We start from the raw sequence: 12,022 nt of genomic DNA on the forward strand, positions 1-12,022 counted from the left end.
CTCTTTAATTACTTGTTACTTTTATTTCTTATCCATTAAAAAAAAAAAAAAACTGCATATTTTGTTAGGGGCTCATAAGTAAGCATTTCACTGTACCAGTTGTATTCAGCGCATGTGACTAATAAAATTCAATTTGATTTCCAAATTGCCTCTGAAATCAACTTCAGCACAAGAACGGTTTGTCGGGAACTTCGTGAAACGGGTTTCCATGGCAGAGCAACCACACACAAGCCTAAGATTACCATGCGCAATGCCAAGCGTCGGCTGGAGCGGTGTAAAGCTCGCCGCCATTGGACTCTGGAGCAGTGGATACATTCTCTGGAGTGGTGAATCACGCTTCATCATCTGGCAGTCTGACAGACAAATCTGGGTTTGGTGGATGCCAGGAGAACGCTACCTGCCCCAATGCATAGTGCCAACTGTAAAGTTTGGTGGAGGAGGAATAATGGTCTGGGGCTGTTTTTCATGGTTCGGGCTAGGCCCCTTAGTTCCAGTGAAGGGAAATATTAACGCTACAGCACACAAGGACCTTCTAGACGATTCTGTGCTTCCAACTTTGTGGCAACAGTTTGGGGAAGGACCTTTCCTGTTTCATCATGACAATGCCCCTGTGCATAAAGCAAGGTTCATACATAAATGGTTTGTCGAGATTGTTGTGGAAGAACTTGACTGGCCTGCACAGAGCCCTGACCTCAACCCTATATTACACATTTGGGCTCAATTGGAATGCCGATTGCGAGCCAGGCCTAGTCGCCCAACATCAGTTACCTGACTAATGCTCTTGTGGCTGAATGGAAGCAAGTCCCCGCAGCGATGTTCCAACATCTATTGGAAAGCCTTCCTAGAAGAGTGGAGGCTGTTATAGCAGCAAGGGGGGGGGGACCAACTCCATATTAATGCCCATGATTTTGGAACGAGATGTTTGACAAGCAGGTGTCCACATACTTTTAGTCATGTAGTGTATATATATCAAAATGTTAATTCCCCTTGCTCTTTATCTTTCACTTTCTCACACACAAACCCACATGCAATCACCCACCAACCCCTGCGAGCACGCGCACATACACAAGCAAACTTTCAAAAAAGGCACCACATCTGACAACCGACAATGGCAAAGTGTAGGAGCAAGTAAACTTTATTTAATACAAGAATTAAGACAAAAAAAAGTGAAACAATAATTACAACGGAGAACCAAATATACTTCAAGGAGGGCAGTAAAAATATAACATATAAATCAGTGGAAGAACCCAGAGCGACTTCCAGTAGCCGAACAAGGATGGCACTTCAGATAGGGAGAGAGTAAGCTCTGGTCCAGGGTGTTAGTGTGGATAGCTAACGCTCGTCCTGCTCAGGAGGCTCAGTGTCAGGAAGCAGCAGTGACAACCCGGACCAGAGCTAGGGAGACAGCGCGACATCCTGGCAAGCCGCATCAGGAGGGACAACGAAAAGCTTGGTCCTTTTCTTAGAATGAACAGATGCCATTTGAAATACACAGCAAACCACAAAATCAAAACTACAGCAGTTGTGAGAATTATAACAGAAAACCAACCTCCGAGTCAAGATGCATTGTATAAATTCAAAAAGTATAACACAGTCACCCCGATAAAAAGAAAAAAAAATATTGATTGAAATATTGTTTTCATAGATAATGTGTCATTATGTCAAAGAGCTGTAGGATCACCAAAAGCAACCGGAACGTTTGAGGCACACTACAATGGGGAGGTCGCAAATTCAAAGTAAATCTTTTCACAGTGAGCACAATATGTTGAAAAATACGTATTTTCAAAGTACTTTCAACCAAAAAGGTCATTTAAAAAAAAAATGTATTTTGCTCATAGGGTTGCAATGTACATCATGTAGTTACAATGGTCTTTTCTCCTGTGGATTTTTCAACAGCTCGATAAAGAATACTAACAATGGGACATTGCACCGTAAAATGTTACAGATTCAAACCAAACTTTTGCACTCTCAAAACGAATGCAAAATGACAAGTATAATATCAAGAGTTGGTTATTTTTCCCGAGTGAAGGACTAGGTTTTATAAATAGTGAACTCTTTCATTTTCTGTTCCATGCTCCACATACGTTTCGTGCTCAACATAAACTCACTCAAAAAGTCTCCGTGAACTTATTTGGAGCACGCAACTGAAAATTAAAGAGTTCACTATTTACAAAACCTAGTCCTTCACTCTGAAAAATACTTGTCATTTTGCATTTGTTTTGATATAGGCATTAGCTTACTGGCACTCAAACATATCCCTGGATCTATTTTTTTTCCTGATAGTCAATATCATTTAACACATGTATCCTACAGGAAATTTAACGGCAAAGACAAGTACAGTTTAGAATGATAGTGAGCGTCTTGTGTAAAGAGGAGACATTTTGGGCTTAGACACTGTAGAGTGGTCTATATCTGACAAACAAGTAGGCTTGTATAACTTTGGTCTAACAAACCCCTAAAAACAGAGATAACAGTCAGTACATTTGTTAACAGCTAATTTCGTTCTCTCATCACAAAATGCAAATGCCCACATATGTAATGCAATATCTTTTAGGACAAAACAATGGTCAACAGGTACGACAAACGTCAGCTATTTCTCTCAATATCTTGTACATTTTGATGAAAATAACTAACATGAAGCTGTATTTCAAATCAACGTTTTGACATTGCAATAAATTGAAAATTAGGCTTAAAAAAGGGCAAATCCACCATTTTTCAAACTCATATTCATGATCTCCGGCACCATACCGGTGTCTAGATATGTGAAAAGGGCATGTTTCTGTGATCTGTGGTTGCAAAGACAGGAAGAAGTGTCCTAAAGAAATGCTTCTCAGTGACATCACAGGGTAGGATTAAAAGTAAAGAAAAACAGTGATTTTCAAAACCTACGAGTTTCTAGCCAGAGGGAGGCTATTTTCAAAACCTACGAGTTTCTAGCCAGAGGGAGGCTATTTTCAAAACCTACGAGTTTCTAGCCAGAGGGAGGCTATTTTCAAAACCTACGAGTTTCTAGCCAGAGGGAGGCTATTTTCAAAACCTACGAGTTTCTAGCCAGAGGGAGGCTATTTTCAAAACCTACGAGTTTCTAGCCAGAGGGAGGCTATTTTCTTGCTCCACGTCACCGCGAATGTCAGTGTTTGAAAATCATAGTTTTCAAAATGGTTGACATCATCGGGTAGAACTTTGTCACTTCATATTTTTTCTACAAAACATAGAAATGCACCCTTTTCACACGTGTAGACACTGGTATTGTGCTGGAGATAACGAACACGAGGTTGAAAAGTGGTGGAATTGCCCTTTAACATTACAATAAAATGGGACGTTTTTTCCCTTTATTTTAAATGTTTTGGATGTTGTATACAGACGAGACAATATAGACTTTTGCATGCAGAGGCACTGAGAAGAGAGTTGTATTCTCAGAACATGCTCCGTTTCAGTCTCCGCTAAAACTCTGCTTTCCTATACAACGGTTACACTACAGAGCCTAGGACAACGTCACATGTGCTTTCTCCACCATTTCGCATCAACAATATATCCTGCCATTTATATACACAAATACTTTACATATGTATACATGTTTGTGAATGTTTCATGCGGCACCCCTTTATGCATCTATGTGATTGTATAAAATAGTAGCTAGGGCATTACACAAAGACAAACCTTCTGTCCTCAATGTTTCTTCCTCCCCCCCAAAAGTTCCTGATGAGGCTAGAGCAGGGGAAAACAAGATGGCCGCCGCTAATGTTGTTGCTTCAAAATAACTTTGAGCCCACCAAAACGGGTGCAGTACAAACATTGGCAAGCAACATTATCGGCATTTCTAAAAACACAATGCAAAGATAATCAAGCACATACAATAAGGCCAGGTTGAAGCAAGTGCCCTGCGCAAGCATGGAATTTCCACTGTGCTCAATGTTCACTTATAGTTGAAGTCGGAAGTTTACATACACTTAGGTTGTAGTCATTAAAACTCATTTTTCAACCACTCCACAAATTTCTTGTTAACAAAACTATAGTTATGGCAAGTCGGTTAGGACATCTACTTTGTGCATGACACAAGTAATTTTTCCTACAATTGATTACAGACAGATTATTTTACTTAATTCAGTATCACAATTCAGTGGGTCAGAAGTTTACATACACTAAGTTGACTGCGCCTTTAAACAGCTTGGAAAACTCCAGAAAATGATGTCATGGCTTTAGAAGCTTCTGATAGGCTAATTGACATCATTTGAGTCAACTGGAGGTGTACCTGTGGATGTATTTCAAGGCCTACCATTAAACTCAGCACCTCTTTGCTTGACATCATGGGAAAATCAAAAGAAATTAGCCAAGACTTCAGAAAAAAAATTGTAGACCTCCACAAGTTTGGTTCATCCTTGGGAGCAATTTCCAACCGCCTGAAGGTACCACGTTCATCTGTACAAGTATAAACACCATGGGACCACGCAGCCATCATACCGCTCAGGAAGGAGATGCGTTCTGTCTCCTAGAGATGAACTTACTTTGGTGTGAAAAGTGCAAATCAATCCCAGAAGAACAGCAAAGGACCCTGTGAAGATGCTGGAGGAAGCAGGTACAAATATATCTATATGCACAGTAAAACAAGTCCAATATCAACATAACCTGAAAGGCCGCTGCAGGAGGGACTGGTGCACTTCACAAAACAGATGGCATCATGAGGAAGGAAAATTATGTGGATATATTGAAGCAACATCTCAAGACATCAGTCAGGAAGTTAAAGCGTTGTTGCAAATGGGTCTTCCAAATGGACAATGAACCCAAGCATACTTCCAAAGTTGTGGCAAAATGGCTTAAGGAAAACAAAGTCAAGGTATTGGAGTGGCTATCACAAAGCCCTGACCTAAATACTATATAACATTTTTGGGCAGACCTGAAAAAGCGTGTGCGAGCAAGGAGGCCTAGAAACCAGACTCAGTTATACCAGCTCTGTCAGGAGGAATGGGCCAAAATTCACCCAACTTATTGTGGGAAGGTTGTTGAAGGCTACCTGAAATGTTTGACCCAAGTTAAACAATTTAACGGTAATACTACCAAATACTAACAGGGATTTTTTACTAGGATTCAAATGTCAGGAATTGTGTAAAACTGAGTTCAAATGTATTTGGCTAAGGTGTATGTAAACTTCCGACTTCAACTGTACATTTACAGCATTTTTCCTAGTCATATCTGTTCTGTTGCTATACCAATTTGATTAAACTGAATGCATCACTCTCCAATGTCAAACTTTATGCCCAATATGTATTTTATCATGGCTTATCTAATGTTGTGTAAACGTTCCAAAGGCTAGTTAAGTAGACAGGTGAGTATAGATGCAGGTATAAAAATTGTGTTTTAAAGCAGGGAGAGAATGGTTACGTTCCCTGCCCTTCCTAAAGAGGGCCGAAGCAGAACTCTGGAGACCTGAGACGGGATCTCTTTCTGTGGTTGTACTGACCTTCCACCTGTTTCAATTGGAGTGTGGAGTGGAGAGACATGAACACACACAGATCTGGGTTCAGTTTTGAATAGTCTCTCCTCCGTCCAGGTTAAAGGTGGTATCTTTTTAGTGAATCATTGTAGTAATAAAACTAACTATACTACAGTACTTCTACTTCCATTTTGTTAATTTAAAAGTTGATTTATTTCAAGGTCAAAATTATAATTTGATATTTGAGAATTCTGTGAAAAGATGTTCATTCACTCAAGTGAACAGAACAATATTACAATATTAATATCATTGTCTCTCTATTTTCATGTTGTTATGGCAGCTACATTTACATTACATAAGGTTTATCAGCTGACCGGATTAAAAAATAAATCCATCTGGCATTTTGTCAATAACATATTTTATGACGAACGCAGGGATCGCTAATTGAGGACAGCACACAAAACCCCTTGTGGATATGTTCTCTTGATGGACAGCTTGGGTGGTTGTTACAGTAGATCAGACAGCTGATTGGCTAGATCTCAGGAAGCCATCCATTTGAAGGCCGACAAAACAGACTTCTGTTTGAAGATGTAGGAGATTGGAAACTAGTGGTTAGACCTTTGACCTCTGGAGATATGTGTAAGAAGCACTGACCTCTGCAATATGGTTAGTTGGGCCTGGAGGACTGGGCACTGGGGTGCAGAGGCTAGTCTTGCTGGGCTACTAAGACAATGAGGTGGCAGGGCATATGGGGGAAAGAACATCCCGTCCCTCCTATTCCCCCCCTAACTCAGCCTGGTCAGAGTCAGAGGAGGGCCAGGGGGAGTGATTTGGAAGCGGCACCAGCATAGAGCCTTGGGGGACTCCACTCTGGTTCTGGGCAGCGGTGTCGGGCAGGGTGAGGGTCTCAGGGGCGGACTTCTTGCGGGCTCTGTCCTTGGGGACGGAGAGGAACTCGGGCGCGTCAGTGCAGAGGGGGTGGTGGGGGCGCTGGCGGGGCCGGAGAGGGTGCAGGAGGACAGGGGCATCTCGCTGATGGAGATCGACGGGGGGAAAATCCCGATCTTCTCATTGGTGGCTTCCTGGATGGTGCGCTCATACTCTCTCACCTCATCCATTGTCATGTCTGCACAGAGAGAGAGAATGAGGGGGGGGAGACAGCACTCCAAAGCATTCTAACGCTTCTTTCTAATCTTAGTCTGCCGTCACACTACGTTATGTCATAATCAAGTCACTTTGTATTTTTCTCAAGTTGTGAATATTTTTTACTTCATGTTTTCCCGATATAGAAACTAGAAAACTATAACTATAAAGCTCGCAAGACCACTTATTTCAGAATTGTGATTGGTTACCTCCCGAGTCACGTCGACATGAACAACAGAACACATCAATATGAAACAGTCGACATGAACAACAGAACACATCAATATGAAACAGAACAAGAGGAAATGAAACGACACATACGCTGGCTTTGTCACGAATCTCTATGTCATCCAGTGATGGGGAGTTTGTGGAATGCTCTTGCTGCTCATGGCAAACTTTAATGTTGGTTTGTTCATGCATACTTTTCTCGTATTCCCGCACGTCATCCAAGTTCATATCTGCAAAGAGGGGAGGAGGGAGGTGGAGATGTTGGCGTCTTCCCGTTAGGACACTCAAGACGAAGGTAGAGGAGGGGTTAAGTGAGGAGGGGCACGCCGTGGTTGAGTAGAGAGCGCTGGGTGGTGGATTAGTGCTTTTGGGAGGGGCCGAAAGGTCGAAGTTCAAGCACAATCAATAGGAGGTGGAGAGGGCAGAGCTAGCTTCCCACGACTGAAAAGAGTTGGTGTCGAGAGGAGAAAGCTAGTCAGGCCAAAGCTGGGTTATGAAGATGAAGATGAAGAGGGAGAAAGGGAGGGATAGAGGGAGAAGGGAAAGGAGAGGGAGAGTCAATGATCCAGAACCCTCAGAGTCAGACGTGAAGGGTTGGGAACATCACCGGAAAAAAATGACATTCCCAAAGAACAGTCCTTGGCAAGGTCATCCCAAATACATCAGGAGGATTTGGGTGAGGGGGAATCATCCAAAATAGTGCATAGGAGGGAAAGTTATCCCCCCCCCCAGGAGTAGAGGAGAAGGGAGAGAGTGAGTAGCGGTGTCCCATTACAGCAGTAATGGCTTGTTTTGGACTTACCCTGCAGCCATGGAAAAAGCTGAGCGCTAATCAGAGTCCAGCTAGTATCACTGCTACTGCTCTCATTGCCACGCAGTCACGACCCACATACACACAACTGTCATGATTCAACGAGTGCAATATCTTCTGTGTGATATCGCCCGATACGTTCAGCAATTGCTATTCTCTTGAGGAAATTGTAGCAAATTCAGCCATTTGTGTTCACTATATACATCGTACAAGTCTAGATGCCAACAAGAATGAAAAATATTTCAGACGCAAGAAACAGACCAGTGTACAAGGAGGGACACTGTTTGATTGAACGCCAATACAGAATTGGTTTCACAGACAAACATGGAAGGAACTGCAGTCCAGGTGTTGTCTGTGTATGACTGAAGTAGTGAGCTAGTGAACACAGATCAAACCTGGACATGACAGTACTTCACGGGGCGATTTTCCCAGACACAGATTATGCCAATTGAGCTTCCTTCTTAGTCCATGACTGGGCTTTGAATCTGCCCTCTAGGGTATGTGTTCTAAATTGGGTTATTGATATCAGAGAGGTCAGCCAGCGCATATGATGGAGCAGGGTTAGATGCAGTGATGGGGAGTTGGATGTTGTTCAGGATTTCACATGCCTTATTTAGTTCTATAACACACAATGATACAGACAGTAGATTCGAGACGGCATCAACAGTAACCACGTAGCTCCCAAACGGAGTCAAATCTTATTGATGACATTCGAAGGAAAGAGTGACTTCATAGGTCCCAGTGTTTAACTTGGGCCATGTTCATTTGGAACAGAAGAAAAACTGGAAGGGACTACCTAGTCTTGTCCAATAAGTAGCACTCATTCCTATTAACTTTCAACACATAAAAAAAATAAATTGCCCTACTGAACACTACCCAGTGACTAGTTAGTGAGAGGACCAATTGAGCAGTGCTTGTCGACCTACCGATCCACTCATCCACCCAGGCAAAAGCCTGCCTGTGGCCTAGGAGCAGCACATCACGCACCACCTGTAGGGAGAGACAATAGATGGGGTCAGAAAACACAGATCTCAGAGCAGTTCTACAAAAGTTAACCAGCACTATCTATGGAGTAAGTGGCTGCTATTTGTGTGCGAGTGACCTCCGACCTTGTGTACAAACTGCTCCACGCGCGTCTGCAGGCCCCACACCTCAAACTTGACGGTGACCAGCTTGTAGGAGCACATGATGGGCTCCTGGGTGTCCCTCCAGCCCTCCTGCAGCATGCCCCTCGACGTCTTCTCTGACTTGAAGTACCGCAGGTCCTGTTGGTGTGGACACACACACACACACACACACACACACACACACGAATGTACGCACACACACACACGCACTCACACAAACGTAGATCTCAGTAATTAATCCAAACCTCTGCGCCCTGAGAGAAATGCATTATGGGAAAGCTACAAATAGAAAGCTAACGTTAAAGAGGAATCCTTCCCTCCAGAAATGTTTCCCTAAATCTCAGGGGCTGAGGCAATTTATCATTCAACCACCACTTACTGCATCTACTATATTCAACAGTCTAATTATACTTACACAGATGCTATATGCTAACATGCTAATTTCTAACACTGAAAATTAGATATGGAAGAGGTGTATGGGGAGAGAATTAAAAGGTGACGCTAGAGTTAGCTTAGCATGATCTGGTCAGAGCTGTATTGCGGAGTCTATCGTGGGTTTACTTGCAATACAAACTCAATTCGGGAATATAACTAAATTTAAACTTATTTGAATCATATTCCAACCCAATAAAATAGTTAATGATATTTGGATGACTAGGGCAAAACCAATTATAGGTCAACAAATTATGATTTTTCAATACTAATAACAATTATTGGAGGACCAAAAAAAGCCGATAACGATTAAATATATATTTGTAATAATTACAATTACAACAATACTGAATGAATAATGAACACTTATTTTAACTTAATATAATACATAAATAAAATCTATTCCCAAATAAAAATGAAACATGCTCAATTTGGTTTAAATAATGCAAAAACACAGTGTTGGAGAAGAAAGTAAAAGTGCAATATGTGCCATGTAAAAAAAGCTAACGTTTAAGATCCTTGCTCAGAACATGAGAACATATGAAAGCTGGTGGTTCCTTTTAACATGAGTCTTCAATATTCCCAGGTAAGACGTTTTAGTTTGTAGTTATTATAGGAATTATGACGCATCGACAGTAAAGTTTGAATGAATGTTTACGAGCCTGCTGCAGCCTACCACCGCTCAGTCAGATTGCTCTATCAAATATCAAATCATAGACTTAATTATAATAAACACAGAAATACGAGCCTTTGGTCATTTATATGGTCAAATCCGGAAACTATCATTAAAGTAGGTTTTTCAACCACTCCACAAATGTCATATTAACAAACTAGTTATGGCTAGGCGGTTAGGACATCTACTTTGTGCATGACACAAGTCATTTTTTCAACAATTGTTTACAGACAAGATTATTTCACTGTATCAGAATTCCAGTGGGTCAGAAATGTACATACACTAAGTTGACTGTGCCTTTAAACAGCTTGGAAAATTCCAGAAAATGATGTCATGACTTTGGAAGCTTTTGCAAATTTTTTATTTTATTTATTTATCTGTTATTTTACCAGGTACGTTGACTGAGAACACGTTCTCATTTGCAGCAACAACCTGGGGAATAGTTACAGGGGAGAGGAGGGGGATGAATGAGCCAAATTGTAAACTGGGGATGGTTTGAGGGCCAGATTGGGAATTTAGCCAGGACACCGGGGTTAACACCCCTACTCTTACGATAAGTGCCATGGGATCTTTAATGACCTCAGAGTCAGGACACCCGTTTAGCGTCCCATCCAAAAGACGGCACCCTACACAGGGCAGTGTCCTGGGGCATTGGGATATTTTTTTTAGACCAGAGGAAAGAGTGCCTCCTACTGGCCATCCAACACCACTTCCAGCAGCATCTGATCTCCCATCCAGGAACTGACCAGGACCAACCCTGCTTAGCTTCAGAAGCAAGCCAGCAGTGGTATGCAGGGTGGTATGCTGCTGGTCATAATTGACATCATTTGAGTCAATTGGAAGTGTACTTGTGGATGTATTTCAAGGCCTACCTTCAAACTCAGTGCCTCATTGCTTGACATCATGGGAAAATCAAAATAAATTAGCCAAGTCTGGTTCATCCTTGGGAGCAATTTCCAAACGCCTGAAGGTACCACGTTCATTTGTACAAACAATAGTACGCAAGTATAAACACCATGGGACCATGCAGATGGCATACCGCTCAGAAAGAAGGTGCGTTCTGTCTCCTAGAGATGAACGTACTTTGGTGCGAAAAGTGCAAATCAATCCCAGAACAACAGCAAAGGACCTTGTGAAGATGCTGAGGAAACAGGTACAAAAGTATCTATATCCACAGTTAAACAAGTCCTATATCGACATAACCTGAAAGGCCGCTCAGCAAGGAAGAAGTCACTGCTCCAAAACTGCCATAAAAAAGCCAGACTACGGTTTGCAACTGCACATGGGGACAAAGATCATAGTTTTTGGAGAAATATCCTCTGGTCTCATGAAACAAAAATAGAACTGTTTGGCCATAATGACCATCGTTATGTTTGGAGGAAAAAGGAAGCTTGCAAGCCGAAGAACACCATCCCAACCGTGAAGCATGGGGGGCAGCATCATCTTTTGGGGGTGCTTTGCTGCAGGAGGGACTGGTGCACTTCACAAAACAGATGGCATCATGAGCGCGGAAAATTGTGTGTATATTTTGAAGCAACATCTCAAGACATCACTCAGGAAGTTAAAGCTTAGGTCGCAAATGGGTCTTCCAAATGGACAATGACCAAAACCAAAATGACCAGAACTGAAAAAGCATACTTACAAAGTTGTGGCAAAATGGCTTAAGGACAACAAAGTCAAGATATTGAGTGGCCATCACAAAGCTCTGACCTCAATCCTATAGAAATATTGTGGGCAGAACTGAAAAAGTGTGCATGACCAAGGAGGCCTACAAACCTGACTCAGTTACACCAGCTCTGTCAGGAGGAATGGACCAAAGTTCACCCAACTTATTGTGGGAAGCTTGTGGAAGGCTACCCGAAACATTTGACCCAAGTTAAACAATTGAAAGGCAATGCTACCCAAATACTAATTGAGTGTATGTAAACTTCTGACCCACTGGGAATGTGATGAAAGAAATCAAAGCTGAAATCATTCTCTCTACTATTATTCTGACATTTCACATTCTTAAAATAAAGTGGTGATCCTAACTGACCTAAGACAGGGAATTGTTACTAGGATTAAACGTCAGGAATTGTGAAACACTGAGTTTAAATGCATTTGGCCGAGGTGTACGTAAAACTTCCCACTTCAACCGTACATTCGTGCTATGATTGTGCTTTCTTCACGAATGCGCT

At 42.0% G+C, this 12,022-nt stretch overlaps 1 protein-coding gene and 1 long non-coding RNA gene across 2 annotated transcripts in view; both read right to left on the reverse strand.

The window, feature by feature from the left end:
- Positions 1 to 1,117: 1,117 nt before the first annotated feature.
- LOC112230354 lies at positions 1,118 to 4,043 on the reverse strand. Its single transcript, XR_006080613.1, has 2 exons — positions 2,924 to 4,043; positions 1,118 to 2,885 (listed from the first exon to the last, which is right to left on the reverse strand). It is a non-coding gene; the product is annotated as an uncharacterized LOC112230354 (long non-coding RNA).
- A 1,007-nt stretch (positions 4,044 to 5,050) lies between these two features.
- LOC112230353 (cytoplasmic phosphatidylinositol transfer protein 1) overlaps positions 5,051 to 12,022 on the reverse strand; it is a 74,424-nt gene continuing 67,452 nt past the window's right edge. Inside the window, 4 exon segments of the mRNA XM_024396604.2 lie at positions 5,051 to 6,405; positions 6,408 to 6,557; positions 8,540 to 8,603; positions 8,723 to 8,878. Of these exon segments, the coding sequence (XP_024252372.2) occupies positions 6,206 to 6,405; positions 6,408 to 6,557; positions 8,540 to 8,603; positions 8,723 to 8,878 (570 nt within the window). The 3' untranslated portion in view covers positions 5,051 to 6,205.

This window comes from Oncorhynchus tshawytscha, linkage group LG32 (assembly GCF_018296145.1).
Source record: "Oncorhynchus tshawytscha isolate Ot180627B linkage group LG32, Otsh_v2.0, whole genome shotgun sequence".
NCBI classification, from domain to species: Eukaryota; Metazoa; Chordata; class Actinopteri; order Salmoniformes; family Salmonidae; genus Oncorhynchus; species Oncorhynchus tshawytscha.